The following is a 23,029-nucleotide window of genomic DNA, read 5'->3' on the forward strand; positions in this document are numbered from 1 at the left end:
CTCGGAGTGTGTGGCATAGAAATACTTTGGAGGGGAAATCCCAATATCACTCCACCACTAAGAAAAACCAGAGCACTTGACTCAACTCCCCCCCCCTTCTTTCATCACGTCTACTCAGAACCTGTGTCCCGAGCTGCCCCTCTGCTCAAGCATGCTCAGAGCATGCAGGGAAGGAAAGAAGATATGGCCGTAACTACCTGGGATGTGCTGGGTGCTGGACCTGAGAGCTAGAAGCATTCATCCATCCCTCTATGCAATAACTGCACACCTATCGTGTGCCGGGGGCTAGCCATGAGGGTACAACCAGTGGTGGAAATAAACGGGCAGGTGCTGAAGTGCTGAGCCAGTCATTAGTGCTTCAGCTTTTGGATCACGAAGCAGACAGGAGGCAGAGGAGCAGTGCAAGCACAGGGCAGGTAGAAGGGGCCTCTCGCAGATGGGGACAAGCAGGAAGAGAACGCCTCCATGTTGTAGTGGCCAGCCTATGTAGTGTTTCCCAGCAAATGTACAAACAGAATTGACAGATTCAGCCATATCCAAAGGAAAAAACAAGGACAAGAATCATTCAGCAAGAGGGAGATCTGGCTTTACTGGGCGAATCACTACCAGCTTAGGGTCTATGTGAAGCTGCAGATGGTAGCATACTGCCCCCAGTCTGCCTAGCAACCTATGACGTCATTACCTGCCCGCCACTAGGAAGGCCAGCTACCCAGGATACAAAAAGGACAAACTCACCTCATTTCTCTCTCATACCCTTCTTGCTCCCCTCTTGATTCTCTCTTCCTCTTCCTCTCTCTTCCCCTCTCTTACTTGCCCCCTCCCTCTTTCTCTCTCTATCCCCCTCTCTCTCCCTTTCTCTCTGGTGTGCCTGGCCCCCTTTCCTGCTCTCCCATGCTTCTATAATAAACTTCTCCATGTCGTATCTGTTGCCTGAAATCTCATTCTTAATCATTACAGCAGAGATGGGGAGAAACAGGGCTGGGTGCTGGGCTTTCAGCCCGGCCACTCCCACATCTTCACCTTCTCCTGTTCCCACTGTTTGTTTTGTTGAGGTGCAGGTGGTTTCAGGGGGAGGTAAGTCAAGACCTCATGTTTCCCAGGCTGGCCTCAAACTCCCTTGTAGCTGTAGTTCAAGGGATGACCTTGAACCCCTGATCCTCCTGCCTCCATCTCCTAAGCACTGGTGTGACAGAGATGTGTCACTGTGCCTAAGTCCCTTCCTGTTCTGAAATGTCAGTGTCCTATAGAGGAGAGGGAGGCGCATCTCTCCCCTCTGAAGCTTCCAGACTCTTTCAAGTCAGCAGACAGTAGGCAGATTAACAGGAGAAAAGATATTTAAATTTATTAGGTGCCTGCCACTGAATCTCACAAGTTCCTGGGAAGAAGAGGCAGATGGGCGCTGTGTATGCGGTGTATGTGGTATCAGGTGCTGTAGAAAGAAATAAGCAGCTGAGGCTTGGCGGGAAGGGATGACATCCGGCTGAGGAGGGAGAAGGGAGGGGCTGCAGAGTGGACAGAGGTGTCAAGGCAGGACCAATGATAGTTTCTCTACGGTAATAAAAGTTGCCGGCAGTGGTGTGTGACAGCCTATGGTGTTGACCTTCAGTCTCCTGTGACACTAACCCCAACCCCCTGCTCAGTGAGATGGGGGTACAACTCTTAGCAACAACAAGGCTTGGTGGAGAATGTATCTTTAGATAATGGAACTTCAGGCATGCCCTGAGGAGCAAGTCATAAGGAGGAGGTGGAGGAGAGACACAGGGGAACCAAAGGTCAGAGGCCCTAGTTCACTCTTAGCTCAGAAAGTCACAGCAGCATGCTCTGGGGGGTATCTGTTTCCTCAGCCCCAAACAGTGCCTATGGCTGCTGATGTAAGAGGTGATCAGGCTACCCCAAAGATTATCACAGGAGATTTGGACATGGAGAAAGAGGCATCGTGAATAATATAAGAAACCAGTTGGCAGAGACCAGAAACCTCCCCAGCACAGCTACAGGTGAGGAACAGAGTAGCACCACACACAGAGGGCAAGTGTAGGGAAACGCAGGTCTATGCAAATTACCTAAAAGGGGCTGAGATTTGAAACTTTTGAGCCACTAAGCTCTCCCAGGTGTCTGTCTTATGTCTGTTCTCAGGAGAGCCTTTCTCTTCCTCAAGAACTATCTCTGTTCCTAAAATCACTATCCATGTGTCCCTGGTCCAGTTCCTTATTCAGGACCATAAGTCTAGAAATCTTAGCATGTGGCTCACATCCATGCTTAGAACAAGAGGCAGACCCTATCTGGTATATCACAGAAAGCATTCGTTTGTTCCCAGTCTCCTGTTACCTGGGCAGGTCTGGTCTGGCCTGGGGTTGGCAGAACTACCTCATACAGTTGTGTTCAGTGGACCTTGCTGAGCACAGCTGCATGTGTAGGGCCTCACGGGGCACAACTGGGTTATGTCATGTGCATCATCCTCCATCGGGGAAGCCAGGTATGTTCAGTGTGACAGGCAAAGCTCACAGATCAGGTGAAATCTGCTGGTCTCAGGTGGGAACTGGTTACTCCCACTTCCTGTCAGCATAGGAAGTCACAGGGCAGCCCACTTTTGAGGACAATTCTGACCCTCTCTGCAGGTGTAAACACACAGAAGCCTTGGGACTAAGGTCACTGCCACACTGATCTATGCCAGGGTTAATGGCGAGCTGGCCCAGGCCTGTCCCAAGGGTGTCTTGAACCTACGGGCCCTTCCTAATTATTGTGGCTTTTCCCAGTTGCCTCAGAAGCTATTCTGTGAGATCCTGAAGCCAGGCTAATTTCCCAAGCACTTGAAGGGTACTGTGCATACAAAAACACACACATGCTAACACATGTTCACACGAATGTTCATGATTAGACCCTCTGCCACCTGCCGTCAGAGAGCTGCGAGTCTCCTGGGCCTCTTGTCTAACTGTGGTCAAGCCTGGGTGAGCATAACACAGGCACCCTGCTCAGGCCTCTCAGGGGTGAAGGGGAGGGTGAAAGTGATATGGGTCCCCATACTCGCTCTGACACTAGCAATGGATGCCCAGCAATTCACTTTCTTCTCTGGGCCTTGGTGTTCTCTTCCAGATGCTGCAGCAAGGGAATGCGACACTCTTGGGCCCTTTTCAGACCAGTGACCCCACAAGTGGCTTCCTCTGGCCCCCACCTCTGGGAGACAGGCGGAGGCCTCTGAGCCAGGAAGGACTGAGAACCTACCAGAGGCGCAGTTCCCCAGCAGTGATTTCCAAGCCCCACACGAATCGCAAGGTTTTCACAGGATAATGTGTGAATGTAGGAGCGCAGAGGCAGAGGCGAGTCAGCAGCCTGCGCAGCAGCCGTGGCAAGCCGGTGAGTACCCCTATTGTCTTCTAGAAGGCAAGGGTTTGGGGAGCCCCTCCCAAGCAGGGAGAGAGAAAGAGATCGTTGAAGGGAACCTACCTGGCATTAAGATTGGGAAGGAGGGTCCCAGGGCCACCCACTCCAGCTCAGGGCAACAAGAGACCCACTGCACAATGAAGGGGGGAAAAGAAGGGGGGTGTGTCTTCTCCCCTCAAAGCCAGGACCAGAGATCACTCAGGTACCTGCTGTGGAGGGACCCCAGGGAGACAGTTACTCTCCTAAGGTAGCAGAGACTCCCTTCCTCCCGAAGCTAGCTCAGGTTAGAAGTCCAAGCTAGGCAGGTGTCATGCCTGTCCCTTCCCTGGCTAGAGAACAGGGTGGCTACTGGAAAAGTCTTCTGGGCAAATACCATGTCATTTGCAGATGAGAAGTATTAGTCAGGGAGAAGACTGGGCTATCCTTGCTGCCCAGCTTCTGTGGTGGGGGGAGGGGTGGGCAGTGGGGGAGGGGGAGGAGCAGGGGGTATAGTAGAAGACCATGGGGTATGTGACATCCAGCCTGGGGGGTAGGAGAAAATAGCTGGGTGAGCTGATTCTCCATGGCATGTGTGCCTCTGGTAGCATCACTTCTGGGACTGTGGGGCGGGCCTGGGCCGTCCTGGAAAAGTTGAGATTAAATACAACATGCAGAGCTGGTGCCACAGAGCCAGACCTACATAGATGCGCATTCTTGCCTGGTCTGAGAAACGGCTCCAAACCCAGGATGTGTATATAGGAAACTCTCAGAAGCCTGAAACACCTCACCCTACTGCTACACAGAGAAACAGAGGCCCTGAGAGATTAGGCAGCTTGCCCAAATTCACTCGGCTACTTCCTCTCACCAAATAGTAATGTGTATTCTTAACCAGGCTGAACGCAGGGGCTGGGACTTAACTACCAAGCAGAGCTGCCTAGTCCCAGATGTGTTACCGTGCATTTCATCCCAGGATCACCCTAAGAGTCATTCCCTTCCAGCTGCCAACACCTCCCCCAAAAAAGCACCTCCTACAGGGAAATAAGCAAAACTCCTTTGGGACCTGGGTGGAAGAAGAGGCTCTCTGGAGATGTTCCTAGGCGAGTGCTGGCTGGCTGGCTGGCCAAAGGTGCTCCGGATAGCATGCCGGATAGCACTACAGTCCCCATGTCACTGAGGCTGTTAACAGCCAAAGCCCTCCTCCGTACTGGGCCAGATGTTGGTAGCTGGGAATTATTCTTTTTCTGGAGTGTTGGAGGCTTGGCTTTGCTTTGCAGTTTCAATCAAGCCTAAGGTGGAATGTACCCTGTGAAGTTCTTTTGAATTTGGATATTAGTTCTTTTTTTTTAATAGGATGTAAATCTAATTTTATATTCTATAATGTAAACAGGTACCTATCTGTCCCTAAGTAAAACTATTTACATTAATTTTCAAAAATTCACAGCAATTACAGCAGGGTGACAGTCCTGTAGCTTTTCCAGTCACTCAGGCCAAATAGCAGCAATTCAGTAATTAGCAATTAGCCTGCCTGATCTTGTGTTATGTCATATCTTGACCTGGGGCTGCTTCTCAGCCCAGGTAGATACAGCAGGTGAGAAGGGCGTCCACTGGCTTTCATCTTTTCCCAAGCCACTCCCCTACCCCCAACACCCGCCCCTGTAGCTGACCAACAGTGCTGTCCCCAAGGCTGGGGAGGGGTCAAGGAGGAGAAAGAGGACAGGGACCACACACCCGCTGGTGCCACCCTCCCTGAAGTATACACTTCTCTAAGGAGGGGGGGAGGGGTCTTTACAGAGACATACCCCAAGGCAGGCCTCTCTCTCCTGTGTGCCCCTTTGCAAAAGAGCCCTCACCCAACCTAGGAACCCTCAGGTCCTGTGACTTTCTCCCAGCAAACTCCTCCGCCGTGTGGAAAGGTAGCTGGAGACATGCCCCCCCCACCCCCTTCCTGTACAGTGTCACATTGACTCTCAAACTCACTTGCAACTGTGGGAGGGAGGGTATAAAAAAAATCACCCACAGCTTCTCAGCCACCTGCCTTTGACAAGTCCCCTGACACCCTTGGTGACATCACTCACTTCAGAGTCTGGTCTCAGCTGACAGTTTGGCCTTAACATCTCCAACCACATCAGCCTTCAAGGCCCATGACCTGCCCCACTATCCCCTGCCCCCACCCCACCCCCAACCCTCAACCTCACAAAATGGCCCACATAACAACCTCCTCCCCTGGGCTGCTCTACAGTCTGTAGGAGAGCTCTTTATAAACTGTAAAGGGCTTTGCGTGAAGTAATGACCACGGCTCATTCAGCAGCTGTTAATCAACACAGCTGTCCTGTGTTGCTGGGATATGCTGAGTTTCTGGGCAGCAGTTCCCTTAAGGCAGGTGCAGTGGCTTTCCTTCCTTCCTTCCCCTACCTGTGCATGCATGAGTGGTGGGGATATCCTGCCTGATTGTTGGTAAGAAAGCGGGGAGCACAGATATGGAATCATCTGGAACACCACAGATAGATTCACTGGCTTCCACAGAAGCTGGGAGAGTGGGGAGGGTGGGGGTGGGGGAGGGGAGAGTGTGAATCCCAGGACCATTAAGCATCCCTGCTTCGATTTGCCACTTGCCCTGCGAGGGTGCAAAGCCTATTTCTGTAGGTGTTTCTCTTCTCCTGAGGATCACGGGGGTCTGTGTGTGAACGTATTTCTCACCACCTGCCTGGAAGAGATACTGATAATGACGCAAGTGCTCCCCTGCTAGGTGACTTGAGCCCAGCCCGGTAGGAGCCCAGAGGCCTCTGACCTCAGAAAGTGTCCCCAATACACATATGACCCATCATGGCCCTCAGACATGATCTTTGCATGTCCCTGGTGAAATGACAATCATGAAAGCAAGTGTGTCCTTTTAACTTAAAATCCCCACCTTTTCTGACTCCGGGGTCTTAAACTGTCCTCAGTAACTTTTAAAACATCCTCACTTGGAGAAATCTGGCAGCAGAAGGCTCATTCAGCCCCATTTGGTTTTTAATTTGACCACCTGTGAAAACCAAGCCATTCGCACTATTGTTCTGAGGAAGGAAATATAACCATGGCTTCCTGCCCTCTGTGACAAAATAAGGATTCAGATCCAGGAGTGGATGAATTCTCTAGAGTCAGTATCCTCCTTACTGAAATTAGGAATTCTGGGACCTATCACAGTTCAGCCTCTGAGATGCTCTGTGACTGGGAGGAGGGCGATCAGCCTCTCTGGTTCATTAGCCTGGATTGTACATATTTCCTTCCTCTTCCTATACTCTAGGCTCCTTGAGGACATAGGCTCTTGTGTCTTACTGCTTTACATATGTTCCTCTATTTCTGGAGGATGTAATGGTCAGGAAGAGCCAGCGTATGCTTCAGGAACACACAGCTTAGTGTCCGCGCGTGTGTGCGTGTGTATGTATATATGCAATGTGCCTGTGCGTGAGTACATGTTTTATAAATAAAATAAGATAATAAGATACCAGGCAGCAGATATTAGATTATATAAGGCTTATTAAATGAGCAAGGGAAGAAGGAAAGGGGGAGGTGTACCCCAGAAAGAGAGACAGAGACAGAGTAAGGGGGGATAGAGAGCCACAAGGAGGGTCTGTCCTTTTATATAGCCCTGGGCAGGGCCACACCCCCATGGCAGGTAGACAATAGCATTGCAGGTAGGCAGCCTGAAGCAGAATCCCAAAAGTGCACACATATAGAGAGAGGCCAGAGATGACACTTGGGTGTCATTCTTCAGGTGCCATCTACCTTGGGTTTGGTTGTTGTTGTTGTTGTTGTTTGTTTGTTTGTTTGTTGTTTGTTTTTGTTTTTTGTCTTTGTTTGTTTTTTTTTCAGACAGGGTCTCTTGCTGGCCTACAGCAAACCAATTTGGCCAAACTCGCTGGCGACCAGTTTAGTTACCATGCTAAGTTGCCCCTGTGTTCTGAGCCTGTGGGGAGGTAAGGCATGATGGCCAGAGCATGTGGCTAGTAAGCAAAGAAGAAACCAAGATTGCTGAATCTCCGTCAAGGATATGCCCCCACCCTCAGGGCCAAAGGACCCTCCACCAGCCTCTGTCTCCTACAAGTTCACTGTGGCTCGTGTGCCTGAAGTTTTGGTCTCAAGCTGGCAACACTACTTGGGAAAGTTGTAGAAGCTTTAAGAGCTGGAACCTCTCTGGAGAAAGTGGGCCGGCAGAGCCAGGGCTTGAGGTTCTGTAGTCCTGCCCTACCTCCTGCCCTACCTCCTCCCTACTCTTCCTTGCTGCAGGTGTATTGCCAACCCCTATAAACCACCGTATTTTCCCATGAGGCTTTGTCATTTCCCAAGAACTACAGTTCGCAGCATTCCGGGAACTTACCCAGTTCCTGGGCAGGTGAGGCATACAGGTTAACTGTGGGGATTAAACCTCACTACAGGTGAATTGCGGCCACACACCTCACACTCCTGTCACCACGCCTTCCCCAAAAGGAGGGACAGTGTTCCCTTGAACGCTAAGCCAAAATAAACCCTCCTTGCTTAAACATGCTTATTTTGGGGGTAATTGGTCACAGAAATAAGAAAAGTAATACAAGGTTCTGTCACCTGTCAGTCATATCATCCTGAGGACCAAGCCTTTCTCTAACATGTGCACCTTTGAGGGACACTCATGACCCAAACTCTGGCCACTCCCACCACAGCCATCTTTACCTTCATTGTATAGAAATATTTGGTAGCTCACCTATTTTCCTTCTTCCTCTAAACCACAGAAATAGTGTAAATGACATCTAAAGCAACAAGTGGTACTCTTTATCCTGAGGAGTTGTGCCTCGCGGGTGGTGCTGGGCAGGGGGTGGTACCTGTGTGTACAGTGAGACACCGTGCCCCCTCGCTTGAACTCACAGGACGGCCAAATGCTGCCTTTCAAATGGAGTCACCCAGGGCAGGGCACAGCCCAAAGCCACCCTTTTACCCTGTGTGGAGTAACTTGGAACAGAGCATAGCCTGCCGCCCACAGGCTGTGTGATCTACAACTGCAGTGCCTCATGAACACAAACCGCAGCCCTCAAAGCAGCGGGTGGATACACACTTGTGAGCTGAATATATAGTGTTTAAGAAAAATGCTTCAGGTAAAGATGCTCGAACAATTCACTGTGGAAATCATGGCCTTTACCAGGCCTATAATGTGATAAGGTCTAGGGCCCTTCCCCCAACATTTCTGGTCAGGAAACTGAGGCAGGAAAAGTTGACCACCTTCCCCCTTGTCTCACAGTGACTGCATAGCCCAGGGTGCAGATCCTGGCATTTGTCACAGAGCTGTGACTTGGACTGCTGGATCCTTCACCACATGTGAAAGCCAGCAAGGAGGGTGACTGTTTAATGTCCTATAATCCACTAAATTAGTAACTGCAGCACCTGGGAAGCTGCCACCTGGCATCTGGCTAATGGGTCCGATGTTCCCTAGTTTCCCAGGACAGCCACACCTAAGGATTTCATAATCCGTATTGTTCTTGGCTACATCGCTTGGGTAGCCAAGGGGATGCCCTGGGGTAGTCAACAGGTGTAGGCGTAGGTGTAGGAAGGAAGGAAGGAAGGAAGGAAGGAAAGAAGGAAGGAAGGAAGGAAGAGACATGTCCCACGTGGTCCTTCTTTTCCTGTGAATAAAATGGTACTTCAGCTAAGCTCCGCCCTACTGGGCTGTGAGTTCCTGAGCTGTCATTCACGCTCTCCAGGAAAAGGAAGACTTTTAAATAAATGCTTTGCTGCGTAGTCTCTGCCAACGGAATGAGCTAATTCAAGCTCAATTCAAGGAAGAGAGGAGAGAGAAGGGAAAGGAGAGGGGGGTGAAGCAAAATATCTGGATTATATAGTGAAGAGCCTCTGAGTGAGAGGAAGCCCAGCCCAGAGGGCAGGTAAGCCGGCCAGGTAGGGACTGAGGGATGTTGGGAGAACCCGGAAGCCAGGTCCGCCTTGATATGTTAAATAGGCACCTCAGCTACTTGTCCCAGGTCTGAAACCTGACATGCTTCTCTCAAAGGTTCCACTTGAGCCGGGGATACTGCTCAGCAGTAGTGGGCTTGCCTCGCGGGTAGGATTGGTTCCCTTCCTAGCATTGAGAACACAACTCCTTCCATGCAATGTAGGAGAATTCAAGATCAGAGTCAAGAGTCCAAAAACCCTAAGATTCAAGTAAAAAAAAAAACAAACAAAAAACAAAAAACCCCATAGCTTTCACCAGGAGCCTACTTCCCTTCTGTGAGTCTCTTCTCTTTTCCCAGCTCTAGTTGGGAATTTGGGCCTCAATAAGCAGGAGCAGGAAGATGTGCCATTTGTCAACCAACAGCCTTAAGCAAATATGTAATCACCATTACCGCCTTGTTATCTCCTGAGCCTTCGTCCCCCAGGCTCTCTGAACACGATGTCTGCACCTCCTGCCGGCAATGGCGTGTTCGTTGTCATCCCGCCCAGCAACTCCAGCGGCCTCCGCCCGCCTCCAGCCATTCTGCCCACCTCCATGTGCCAGCCTCCAGGGATCATGCAGTTCGAAGAGTCACCGCTGGGGGCGCAGGCGCCCAGGGCCACCCAGCCGCCGGACCTTAGACCTATGGAGACATTCTTGACCGGAGAACCCAAAGCTTTAGGGGTAAGCGCAGCTTCCCGTGTGACCTGAGACAAAATTGCTGGTCAGGCAGTGTGACTCACGCTCAACAGGTAGAGGCACAGGCGGGAGATAAATGTGAGAATTCATCTGTGCACCAGACAGACAAGGACTCCCTTCCCCCTTGGAGCTCACCAAATAAACCAATAAATAAATAACCAGAGCTCCAAAGGGGATTAAGAATTGGGGGGGGGGAGGGGGGATGGCATCCCTAGCAAAGATAGAAAGATCTCCCTTGGGAGATGACACTGAAGCTAAATCTTCGGTGTTAAAGCCAGCCCAGCTAGAGCTGGATGGGCCGAAGGATGGATGAAGGGTGGGATTAGCAGTATAGAAGAACAGCAGGTGCAATGGTCCTGAAGTTGGAATGGGTGTGGCATGCTGGAGGAAGATGTAGAATACTGACATGGCTGGGACTTAACGAACAAAGGAAAAGCTGACAGCAGATGAGAATGAAATGGCAGGCAAGAGCCAACACCTACGGAGCTGACACTTACATAGTGGTCTCTAAGAATAATAAAATATAGATGATAGGTAGATAAATGCATAAGATAGATGATAAGTTAGATAGATGAAAGACTGATAGGTGAATGTGACTGATTAAAAGGATAAGATGGATGGAGTATAAATAAAAGATTGGCAGATGACAGGTAGGATGGATAAATTAAGTAGGATAAATATATATGTAAGTCAACTAGATGATAGATTAGATAATATATAGTAAGTGGTGATTGACAGATAAGATAGATGATAATTTTTTTAAGTAGGTGAGGGATAGGCATGTGGATTGCTAAAAACAAAACATTCAAAATCAATTGTTTTTTTTTTAGTGTACAAAATAATGAATTTCATAATGATGTTTTTAGGCTTGCATAGCACTGCTCTTTACTCCTAATCATAGCAAAGTTAATTTGGGCCAAGAACTCTTGAAGGCAGGCAGCCCTCAGAACCAAAAGAGGTTCAAGCTCCATGCAGCACTGTGAGTTGTGAATTTCCACAGGCCACATGTAACAAAGTGGCGAGATCGCCTGATTGGATATAGCCGGGAGGTCTCCTGCTTGGGCAGTAATGAAAGTGGGCATTTACCTAATTTCAGTGTGATCTGATCCTTAGGGTGCCTGTGATTGGCTGAGCTCAGCTGTCTGTGTTGGGCTAGACCCCACTGTTTATTTAACACGTGTGCCCCGACGTTGGGCTTCTGTTTGTTTCCATACTAAGTTAGGCTGCAGTTTGCTGCATAGGAAGAGACATGAATGGTTTCTTGTTTAATTGCACATATAAATTATATGAGCGTATATATTTCTCCATGTGAACAATAGAAGTAGTGTAAGCAATGGTGACAGTGACAGTGACAGCTCTGAGAGACACCTATGTACTGCACCCACATCATCTCTTCAAATTCTCGACTCTCGGCACCGCCGTGTGTGCCAGGGACTCCAGACTAAGAGCCTAAAGCTTGTCAATATAAGTCATTTGCCAAGACCAGACTGCTGGCAGGTAGCATCCTGTGACCCAGGACAGCCTAACCGTAGAGTTCTACTTTCAGTCCCACCGTTTGGTCATGCTAAGACCTTTAATTCAAACCTGCTGGGATGCAGAACTCCATCCTGAAAGCTGTATCCGTCCTGTATCAGGCTTAGTGGAGCATAAGACGGCTGGGGGTAGCAAATGAAAATAAGATATTGATTTCTAAAACCATAGGGAAGGCCCTGGGAAGTGAACTCTCTCAGAGAGAGAGAGAGAGAGAGAGAGAGAGAGAGAGAGAGAGAGAGAATGTGTTAGTTCAATGAGACAAAGCAAATCTATAGAAAATCCAAATAAGCATCTGAGTGTGTGAGCCACAAGGAAAAACACTAGCTGTCTTAGTTAGGGTTTCTATTACTGTAATAAAACACCATGACCAAACACAAGTTGGGGGGGGACATTAATTTGGCTTATGCTTCCACACTGTAGTCTATTGTTGGAGGAAGTCAAGACAGGAACTCAAACAGGGCAGGAACCTAGAGGCAGGAGTTGATGAAGACGTCATAGAAAGGCGCTGCTTACTGGCTTGCTCCTCATGGCTTGCTCAGTCTAGTTTCTTATAGAGCCTCGGACCACAGCCCAGGGATGGCAGCACCCACAATGGGCTGGGCCCTCTCCCCCATCAATCACTAATTAAGAAAATGCCCTACTGCCTGCAGCCAGGACTTGAGAGGCGTTTTCTCAATTCCCGTCGTTACTCTAGTTTGTGTCAAATGGACATAAAACTAGCCAGCGTACTAGCTTTGGAGTTAACTGACCTGCTCCTCCAAATCTGTGGGTTACTGGGTGTCTGTGAGCTCAGTTTCCTGGGCTCCAAGATTAAGATAGTGTTCACATCATTGTGTTAGGGTTAAAAGAGGACGGAGAAAAGAGCCCGCACAGTGCCACGCTGAAAGGCCTGCAGAAAGTGGCAGCTGGCATTTCACAGGAGGTATTGCAGTGGCAGAAAAAGATGGTGGTGTCGGCAGCGGGACACCCCACCCCCATCCCCACCCCCACTGCCCAGGGAAGCTGGAGAGACGGAGGGTGGGCAGTGAAAGAGAGAAAGCAACGGAATCCAGAAGTTTGTGTCTGTAACTATCCCAATTCCTAATTAATACTTGCATTAGAAAGTGAAACACAGTCCCCGTGACCCCAAGAATGTCACTCCCACTGCTCACAAAGATGCCATGGACAGACTGCTGCCTTGGGGACACTGCACTCTTGTTCATCATAGGAGCCCCTGTGGAAGTGCCCGAGCTGGAAGACGTGACAGGGCTGGACACAGGCTGAACTCAGAGACCTTCCATGTCTTTATGCTCTGTTCCGGAATTCACCGGTCACCAAAAATGCCTGAAAGGCAGTGCAGCAGGACTTAACCGCAAGGCCACACTTCCCAGAGAGCTCCCACCCTTAGGAAAACCATGCCACTTCTGGGGCCTCAGTAAATAGAAGAAAGAGGGGGAGGTGAGGAAGGTAAGGGGTGCCAGGGAGAAGGGAGATGGAAAGAAAACCAAATGAAAAGCTCAGCAGCAGAAACAGTTGTGACCCTCACCCCTAGGATGGGCTACGGAAAGACAAGACGGCAAACTAGGCATTTGGTACCAGAGTGCTGAAAAGTCAAGAAACCAAGGCTAAGAAAATTAGAAAAACAACTTAGACCTGTGCTTGACACAAATCCCACATTAGCCTGGAGCTCCTGCTAGGCTGGTTCTATCTTGATTTGATGCTCAGGCCTCAGCCTCTTAGTAGCTGTAGGAAGGCCGGCCTACGGGGATCGGCCGCTCTCCTGAGAGGCCAGCAGAGGGCGGTGTGGAGCTCAACGCTGGAGGTCAGTGGCCTGAACCCTCGCTGCTTCCCACAGACCGTGCAAATCCTGATTGGCCTCATCCACCTTGGCTTTGGCAGCGTCCTGCTCATGGTCCGGCGAGGCCACCTGGGGATGCTCTTCATCGAATGTGGCGTCCCCTTCTGGGGAGGAGCTTGCGTGAGTGCGGGAGTTACCATTCTCGGCTGGGGAGTGGTCTTGCCCAGGTCATCTCGCCCTGTCCCACTCCGAACATTTTCCTAGGTTTAGCGCATCCTAGGTCAGGGTCCTTCTCTTCCCTAAGACTAACCTGGACATAATAGTTATCACTCACCCCAAACCTTCATCAAAAACCTCAGTTTGACCCACTCCCAGCAAAGAGACCAGTGGCCTAACCACACCCGGACTACCTGCGTCCTAACCCCACATCCACACCCCAGCCACAGAAACCCCTCAGTTCCCTCTGTGAGTCCCAGCTCCAACTGAACTGATCCCTAGAGAGTCTCCCCTGCCCTGTGTCCATTCTTCTGGCGACACCCCCACTGGAGAACCAAACCGGGGCTTCCTTGTCTGCTCCTAGGTGCCAAAAAGAGAGGGAGTTGGCAAGGTGGCACTGCTGCCTGTGCCTCCACCAAGGGTGCCAGTGCCTCTGGTTCTGGGGAGCATCCAGCTACCTCCAGGAAGCACAGACTCTGGGATCAGCTTAATGGGGTCTACACTGAGGCTCCACTGTGTGATGGTGGAGTCTCTTCTGCATAGCCCAAGCTGTCTCAGCAAGAGCTCAGATGCCCCTAAGAGAGGAGTTCAGAGAGTCCAACGTTGACGCAGCTCCACAGCTAGGGATAAACGGCTGGAGACAGGCTGAGTCCTGCCTCTGATGGTCTGTAGCGGCCCAGGCTGGAGGAAAATGATGGCTAGCGTGGGGGAGGGGGGGAGGAGGGAAGAGGGGGGAGGGGGAGCACTGCCTCATGAAGAAACAAAGGTAGGATTCTACTCTGAACTCCCTCCCATTTAAAATTCTGTCGCAAAATGTGCCCCTTTCATATGGTAGGAGTAAAAAATAAACAAGAGCCTGCTTGCCGGTCTCGTGAGGCCTGGGAAGGACATGCGTGGCTCCAAATTCAGTCCTTCTTGTAGAACTTCACAGGGCTACAGAGATAGTTCGGTGTGTAAAGCGCTTGTGTGGCAAGGAGGAGGGCACCAGTCCTTACCTCCATCACCCTTGTCAAATGCCAACCTGGCCTCGTGACCCCAGCGCAAGAGAGATGCAGACAGGCAGTTCTCCCTGGGGCTCACTGGTCAGCCACCCTGGCATAATCAGGGAGCCCAATGTCCATGCAAGAGACCCTATCTCAACCGGGCGTGGTGGCGCAAGCCTTTAATCCCAGCACTCGGGAGGCAGAGGCAGGCAGATCGATGTGAGTTCAAGGCCAACCTGGACTACAAAAGCGAGTCTAGGTCAGCCAAGGCTACACAGAGAAACCCTGTCTCAAAAAACAAACAAACAAAAAAAAAGAGACCCTATCTCAAAAATCAAGGTGGGCAGCTCCTGAGGAAGAGTGATACCCAAGATTGACCTTGCCACGCAAGTATGAGTACACACACACACACATGTGCCCTCACATCTGGGGATGCTGCTGGATTGAAATATCAACCCCATGAGACAAGGATATTTTCCATTTTATGTTTTTGACACAGAACTGCCACTTGGTAAATACTTGATGAGTGAATATTTGAAGGAAAGGTGAATTCCCTATAAGGCTTTAGCAATATGATGTCGATGAAAATGCATACCTCGTAAGTGGCTTCATATCTCAAGACAGAGAAGCCTCTTTGTTTGCTTGCTTGTTTGTTTGCTTGAAATAATGTCTCTATTTGTAGCCCTGGCTGTCCTAGAACTCACAACATAGAGAAGGCAGGCCTTGAACTTACAGACTCACTTGCCTTTGCCTCCCAAGTTCTGGGAATAAATTAGGTGTGCACCACCATGCCCAAGAACAGGGGCCTCTTACAGAACCACTAAGACACCTTCCAAATACACCCAAGATGCCTAGCCAGGATGCAGACAAGGAAGCAGATGGTCCTCTGTTGCCTGTGTCTTCTTCACAGAACCTAGGCGTGATGCTCCCTGCTCAGTGTCCCAGCCGAAACCTCACTGCACTCTCTCTTTCCCACACAGTTTATCATCTCTGGGTCCCTCTCAGTAGCAGCTGAGAGGAACCACACCAGTTGCCTGGTAAGTCTGAACGGAGACAGACAACTAGGGGTAGGAGTGGGGCCTACTCACCGGGGTGCTACCCAGGAGCCCCCTCCCGTCTGCTCACACGCTTGGCCCACTCATCAAGCCCTTCTTAGGGACTTCCTAAGTGTTCTCAGAGGGAACTCAGACATCCACATACAGAAGGAGAAGATGAGACACTTGCAAAATGCCGCCCAAGGTGGACGGTAAGGGTGTCTAGAGAGAAAGTCTTCATGGACAGTCAGAGGAAGCAGGCGTAGGGAAGGTCAGCAGGCCCACCAGGGGGTGGGCGTAGGCCTGGGGGAAGGCAGGCTGGGGGAATCAGACACCTGCTGCAAACCTGGCCCAGGAAAGCCATGAAGAGGGCCAGGCCTCTTCTCCAGCAGCTCCCAAGAGGGTAGAAGCATCAAAGGGAGGCATCAGGACCTCTTCCTGGCATCTCAGGGAAGGAGAAGAGACAGAAGAGTCGAGGAAGGGAAACCCAGCCACACGCAAGGTTCCTGGCCCCAAGCCCAGGAGCCCTGTGGGAGGGAGGGTGCAGGCAGCTGGTCTTCTCCTCTTTCCTCTTCTCGGTGTTCCTCTCCTTCCCACAGGTGAGGAGCAGTCTGGGAACCAACATCCTCAGTGCCATGGCCGCCTTCGCTGGGACAGCCATTCTTCTCATGGACTTTGGTGTCACTAACTGGGTGTGTTGGCAGACGTCCCTAGGGGTGACAGACCTAGAAAGATAAGGGCTGCCTGCAGCCAGGACTAGGGACAAGCCAAGAGTCTGCAGCCCTGGGCTCTTTGCAGAGCCTGATGCTCCAATCGACCACGTGAGGGTAACTGACACCATGACCCTACCCCAAGATCAGCTGTGGGCAGGGGAGTGAGGGAGGTGGAGATGAGGCCTGATAGAATGGGAGGGGGCAGGGCTGGGAGTCAGGAAGGCTGGATCCAGGTACACCTCTGCCTCTTGCCTGGGCAAGTTATTCTTGGTCCAGAGGGGTCCTTTGCCTTTAAACTCTGTTTGCCTTGACTGTGGGTTTGGGTCCCCAGGATGTGGGCAGGGGCTACCTTGCCGTGCTGACCATCTTCACCATCCTGGAGTTCTTCATCGCTGTCATTGCCACCCACTTTGGGTGCCAAGCAACCCGTGCCCAAACTAACGCAGTGAGTACTCTCACACCACGCCCAGAGCCCCTGACGTGGAGCCTGTTCTCTAGGAAGAGACTGTGCCTCCAGCTCCCTCCCACTTCCCCTTTGGGGCTGAGCTGTGATGAGGTCCCCAAGTTGTGAATGGGACTATTCACCCCATAGCCACAGGGGGGCGCCAACATTAGCAGCAGAGCTGAGACCCTTCCAGAATTGGAGGACAGGGTTAAGGGTGGGGTGAACAGCGCTGCACCTTGCACAGAGATGTCTGCAGAATGTGAGCTGGTGGGCGCGTCAGAAAAGACAGCATGGCACAGTGGACATTAAGCTCATTTTTCCGGGAGAAAGAAAGGGGGAGGGCAAAAAGAACGTGGGAAGAGCGGGTACCGATAGCACAAAGGCTTGCCTGGGCAGGAAAATGCACTCGGGGTTGGCTACCGCTTTGGAAGCAGCCAGGAACCAGCACGAGCAAGAGCTGTCGAACCCTCGAACTCAACAGAGACTGTCCAGAGAGGAAACATCAACTCACTAGTCCCCAGAAAAATGAGGTTTAGTCTACTTTGCTAGCTGCAGTATGTCCAAGTCCTGAATCACAACTGACCCCTAGAAAATGTTTCCATAAATGTTAAACGATGCTTTTTGTGTGTGAGAGCATTCGCACTAAGGCGCTGTTCTCCAAGTGCCCACAGGGTGGCATTGTTGCATCACTCCCCGAAGACCGCAGCGCCACCCAGGTTTTAGGATTTTTGTTTTGTTTCTTTGCAGTCTGTGATTTTCCTACCCAATGCCTTTGGCACGGATTTCAACATCCCCAGCCCAGCAGTCTCTCCGCCCCCTGCCTATGACAATGTGGCATATATGCCCAAGGAGTCATCCGAGTAGTAGGCGGCAGCTTCTGCAGGTTGGAGTCCAGGCTTCCCACCCTACACCCTACCCTCTCCTTGCTGGTTCTGAAGCAGCCCTTCCTCAAGGAGGCTACCGAAGCCACATGCACCGTGTCACCGAGTGAAGTGTTCCATCCGCTTCCCATTTCCTCTGGTAATGCCTTTCCAAACAAGACATAAGGCTGGTGTCCAGGGTGTGTGTCCCTAAGCACCACCGCACCCCCAGCCCCGTCACTTGACATTGATGTCCCCTAGGCTCCTCTGCACTGTCCTCTGCTCATCGTGGGAAATCTTGGCTTCACAGAGGTTTCGCGGGTTTGCCTTCAAGAAGGTAATTAAGCACAGGGAATTCAGAATGTTCCAGAATAGACTGGCATTTCCGAGGAACAGAGCTCTGGCCGTACCACACAGCAAGGCAGTGGACCTGAGCTCCAGGCTCCTGGCCCCCAAGACCAGCTCTGTCCTTTGTCACCTGCTGTTACATCCACCTGGAAACTATGTTCAATAAACTACATAAGGCCCCTGGTGTCCCTGGATGTAAGGCAGGTATTGCCCCGACTCCATCCGGAACCTCCTTGTCCTTATTTGTAATATAAGCGTGGTGCCGGCTCTGGCCCCTGCCGCCCACCTCCTAGAATGGGAGACTGAGCCAGCCAACTCCTGCATCCACGTCAACGTCGCCGGGTGCTCAGGGGCGTGGCCTCACTGACCCTCCTGCACCTCCCCACACTCCATACCCCACCCCTGCCTGCAAAGCAAGAGTGTCTTTGAGATTTACTATGGGAACAGGGCTGGGTCCCCATAGGAAGAAGAAGACACCGTCAGCCCCGTGTTCATAGGCCCTGGCACATATTTCACTCATACTCTGGAGAAGAAAAATAAACAGCGTGGCTTAGATTTTTAGGTTGGGCTCCATGTGGTGGCTTTTGCTTTTTAAGCTTGGCATCTTCCGAGGGCTGCCCATGGTTACTCAGAGGTTCGGGTAAGTACCTCCGCTAAGAACAGGCAGGAGGTAACTTCTTGCAGCCAGGGACATCTCCAGGCCTTGACTTCGATGGTGATCACATGTGTAGGAGAGATCCCTCGGCTGCTGTTCCAGGTTCCAGCAGCAACCTTGGTTGAATTGCGGGTTTGCTGAGGGCCTGCTGACTACGCCGGGGCCCAGAACCTCAGCTGGAGCCCAAAGCCTTGAAGCCTTCCCTAGAGCAGTTCTCTCTAGGAGTGTCTCTTGAAGTGTTGGTGAACAGCCAAAATAATCCCAAGTCCTCTTCTCTCTAGCCTCTTGTTTTGGATATATATATATACCCAAATGTGTGTGTGTGTGTGTGTGTGTGTGTGTATGTATTTGTGTGTGTGTGTGTGTATCCTCTCAGACTGGCAACATTCAAGCTCCCCCACAAAGTGGTTCAACTTCTAAGGGGAAAAACATCCTTCTCTCTCACAAGTCTGTTCCCCATCCCACACTTGGGATCAACACAAAAACATGTTTATCTCTCCTACATCGCTAAGACTCTGGCAGTATAGTCAAATAGGCCCGCAGCACACATGGGTAATTGTATATATGAAAATTAACTTAAATGGAGACAGGGGGAGGTAGCTCAGTGGTTAAGGACCTGAATCTGGATGCTCAGCATGCATGCGAGAAGTTGAACACAGTGACACATGTCTGTAATCCCAGCACTGGAGAAGCAAAGGTAGGAGGAACCCTGGGGCTTGCGTGGTCAACAAATCCACCTGAATCAGTGAGCCCCAGGTTCAGTGAGAGGAGGCCCTGGTTTGGAAAGCAAGATGGTCAAGTGAAAGAACAAAGGAAGCCTTAGGAAGCTGGAACTTAGTGTGTAGCAGTTTCCTCAAACACAATCAGCATGTGCATGGGGGGGGGGGGTAACTCTAATGATAAGGATGCTCCGGAGCACACATAACTTATACTTAAGCAGCCTTGACAAACACTGATGAATTCAAATCATAGGGACCCTAACTAAGCCCATCAGAGTCTTACCAGATTTGTCCAGGCTCCCACCCCAGTCTGGTTTGGCTGCCTGTTTTCTGACTTTCCTTAATTATCATTACATCATTAGCTTTGTGCCTTTCCCAGCATTCCAGGGTGTAATCTCCCATGATTATCTTCCAACTTCCTCATCTCTAGATTGAGGACTCAGAATTCACAATAACTGCAAACAAGTTTGTGCTGAGACAGATATGAATGAGATCTCAAAATAGCATCTGGTAATGGGCATATCTGTTTCAGGACAAAGATAAAAATCTGAGAGAAAGCCAAGTTCAAATAATGTGAGAGCCTGTGTCAGTGCCTCCTCTATAGTTTCTGTTGGAGAAACATAGCCTGCCTACCTCAGAGAGTTCTGTCTTTACAGAGGATGATGCAGAAATCTATTACCAAATAGCCAGGGACTATAACTTTTAAAATTAAAAGAGATTTATTTACTTCACAGTTCTAGAGATTAAAGGTCAAAGGGTACCCATGGCCGTAGCCTTCTGGCAGAGTCTAAAGGTGGCACAAAGCATTACACAGCAGAAGACAAAAAGATGATGCGCACATGCCCGATTTGTCTCCGTTTCTGGTAAAGCCACTAGGAGTCACTTATTCGTTATCTCAGCCGAAGGCTTTACTACTCCTCAGCTGACCCCTGCTGTCAGACTGAGTTTCTGATGGCTGACCAGGGTGGTACTTCAGTGAGAAGGCTCGGGAGGGGACCTCTCACTACTTCCCAGGGGCTCATACTTAGCTCTCTAATTGGTCATTGCACAATTGTTGGGACTATACTTAATAGTCAAAGGGGGTGAGGCAAGGAAACAAACTCTTGGCTTATTCCCATAATCAAGTCTGTTCTACTCAGAGAGGTAGGAAGTTGGGTTTTTTTTTTAAGTGTTTTCTTATTTTTCTTTAAAAATCACTACCTTTGCCTGTTCTTTAAACTTTTTTTTAAAGAGTTATTTATTATATATACAGTATGCTACCTGTGTGCGTGCATGCATGCCTGCAGGCCATTAAGAGAACACCAGATCACTTTATAGATGGTTGTGACCTACCATGTGGTTGCTGGGAATTGAACTCAGGACCTCTAAAATAATAGCCAATGCTCTTAACCTCTGAGCCATCCCTCCAGCCCCACTTTGCCTGCTCTTAAACACCACACAAATAGAGTTATAACTAAACAGAGAATTCTCAACAGAGGAATATCAAATGGCTGAGAAACACTTAAAGAAATGCTCAACCTCCTTAATCATCAGGGAAATGCAAATCAAAACAACTCTGAGATTCCATCTTACACCCATCAGAATGGCTAAGATCAAAAATTCAAGCGACACCACATGCTGGCGAGGATGTGGGGAGAGAGGAACACTCCTTCATTGCTGGTGGGAATGCAAACTAGTACAACCACTTTGGAGATCTATCTGGTGCTATCTCAGAAAAATGGGAATAGGGCTTCCTCAAGACCCAGCTATTCCACTCCTTGGAATATACCCAGAAGATGCTCCAGCACACAACAAGAAAATTTGCTCAACCATGTTCATAGCAGCCTTATTCATAATAGCCAAAACATGGAAACAGCCTAAGTGTCCCTCAATAGAAGAATGGATAAAGAAACTGTGGTACATATACACTATGGAATACTATTCAGCTATTAAAAACAAGGAATTCCCGAAACTTGTGGATAAATGGATTGAGCTAGAAATGATCATAATGAGTGAGTTAACCCAGAAGCAGAAAGACTCAGATTGTATATACTCACTTATATCTGCATATTAGCCCAAGGGGCATGTCCCACGAAAGCCTTCACTTACCAGGAAACTGAGACAGAGGGCAGGACATTCTAGTGGGACTCTAGATGAGAGAATCATGGGAGAATGGCAAAGTAGAAGGATCCAGAGGGTCCTAGTAGCCTACAAGTAAAACATTATGATAGGCAGATTTGGGCACAGGGGTCCCGCTCAAACTAAGGCACCAGCCAAGGACAATACAGGCGGTAAACCTTAAACCCCTACCCAGATCTAGCCAATGGACAGAACACTCTCCACAGTAGAGTGGAGAGTGGGATATTACTTTCTCACATACTCTGGTGCCTCACCTTTGACCATGTCCCCTGGAGGGGGAGACCTGGTGGCACTCAGAGGAAGGACAGCAGGTTACCAAGAAGAGACTTGATACCCTATGAACATATACAGGGGGAGGTAATCCCCCTCAGGAACAGTCATAGGGGAGGGGAATAAGGGGAAAATGGGAGGGAGGGAAGAAAGGGAGGATACAAGGGATGGGATAACCATTGAGATGTAACAAGAATAAATTAATAAAGGAGAAAAAATAAAAAAATAAAAATAAAATAAAAACAAATAGAGGTATATAGTATGTGTACTGTTTTGTGTCCTACTCCATTTTGTTTATTTCTATTTTGGTGTTGTGGATGGTGCTGGTGCTGGTGCTGGTGTTTTTCGAGAGAGGGTTTCTCTGTGTCACTTTGGCTGTCCTAGACTTGCTTTGTAAACTAGGCTGGCCTCAAACTCACAAAGATCTGCCTGCCTTTGCCTCCCCAAGTGCTGGGATTACAGGCATGTGCCACAGTACCCAAGTTGCGTCTGACTTCTTTTACTGAATAAATTATGTTAGAGATTTATTCTTAACATCTTATATTTTTGTTGTTGTTGTTGGGTTTTCTGTGGATGTTGTTGTTGTTGTTGTTGTTGTTGTTGTTGCTGTTGTTGAGACAGGATGTGTAGCCCTGGCTGTCCTGAACTCATTTTGTAGACCAGGCTGGCCTCAAACTCAGAGATCTACTTGCCTCTGCCTCCTAAACATTATGATTAAAGGCGTGAGCCACCATGCCTGGCTTTTTTATTATTATTATTTTTAATACTATAACTGTTTTGTTTTATTCTATCATTTTAGTTGATTTACCTGTTAATGGATAACTAGGTTAATTCCACTTTGGAGTATCATCAATAAAACAATCTCCCTTAACAAAAAGAAAAATAAGATGGAGAATAATTGAGGACAATACCCAACATTGACCTCTGGCTTCAACATGTAAATGTGTGCATGCTCACACATACAAACATATACCCATAAACACACATGCACAGATGGAGGGATATATATATACACAAATAAACCACACACCATATACATATAAATTAACCAAACTGGATATGCTTCATGCACCTTAATATGTGTTGTTACTCCATTTTTAAATGATAAATAGGAAAAGCACAATAGTTACCTAGTTCTGCGTACAACAGATTGGACAGCTTGGAACTGTCTGACCATGTCCATGTCAAGACCCAGACCTGTCTTTGATAGGTGAATCGCCTCATTGAGTCACGTGAGCTACAAGCTTGGTGGCAGCTGGACTTCGTTCTCAGGGCTTCCTGTTACTTGTGGTCACATGACCATACATTTTAAACCCATATCCTTTCAAGATAAACACTAACATACTTACAAAGATGACAGTGTACCT

At 49.4% G+C, this 23,029-nt stretch overlaps 1 protein-coding gene across 1 annotated transcript; it reads left to right on the forward strand.

The window, feature by feature from the left end:
* Positions 1-3,340: 3,340 nt before the first annotated feature.
* Positions 3,341-17,556, forward strand: MS4A15 (membrane spanning 4-domains A15; the record flags this gene model as incomplete). The annotated part of the gene is made up of 7 exons (XM_084762807.1): positions 3,341-3,351; positions 9,738-9,976; positions 13,359-13,481; positions 15,481-15,537; positions 16,134-16,226; positions 16,579-16,692; positions 17,440-17,556. The coding sequence occupies exons 2-7, from the start codon at positions 9,752-9,754 to the stop codon at positions 17,554-17,556; spliced, it is 729 nt and encodes a 242-aa protein (XP_084618933.1). The 5' UTR covers positions 3,341-3,351; positions 9,738-9,751.
* Between the last annotated feature and the right edge of the window lie 5,473 nt (positions 17,557-23,029).

The sequence above is a fragment of the Acomys minous genome (assembly GCF_964271855.1).
Source record: "Acomys minous genome assembly, chromosome: 2".
Taxonomy (NCBI): Eukaryota; Metazoa; Chordata; class Mammalia; order Rodentia; family Muridae; genus Acomys; species Acomys minous.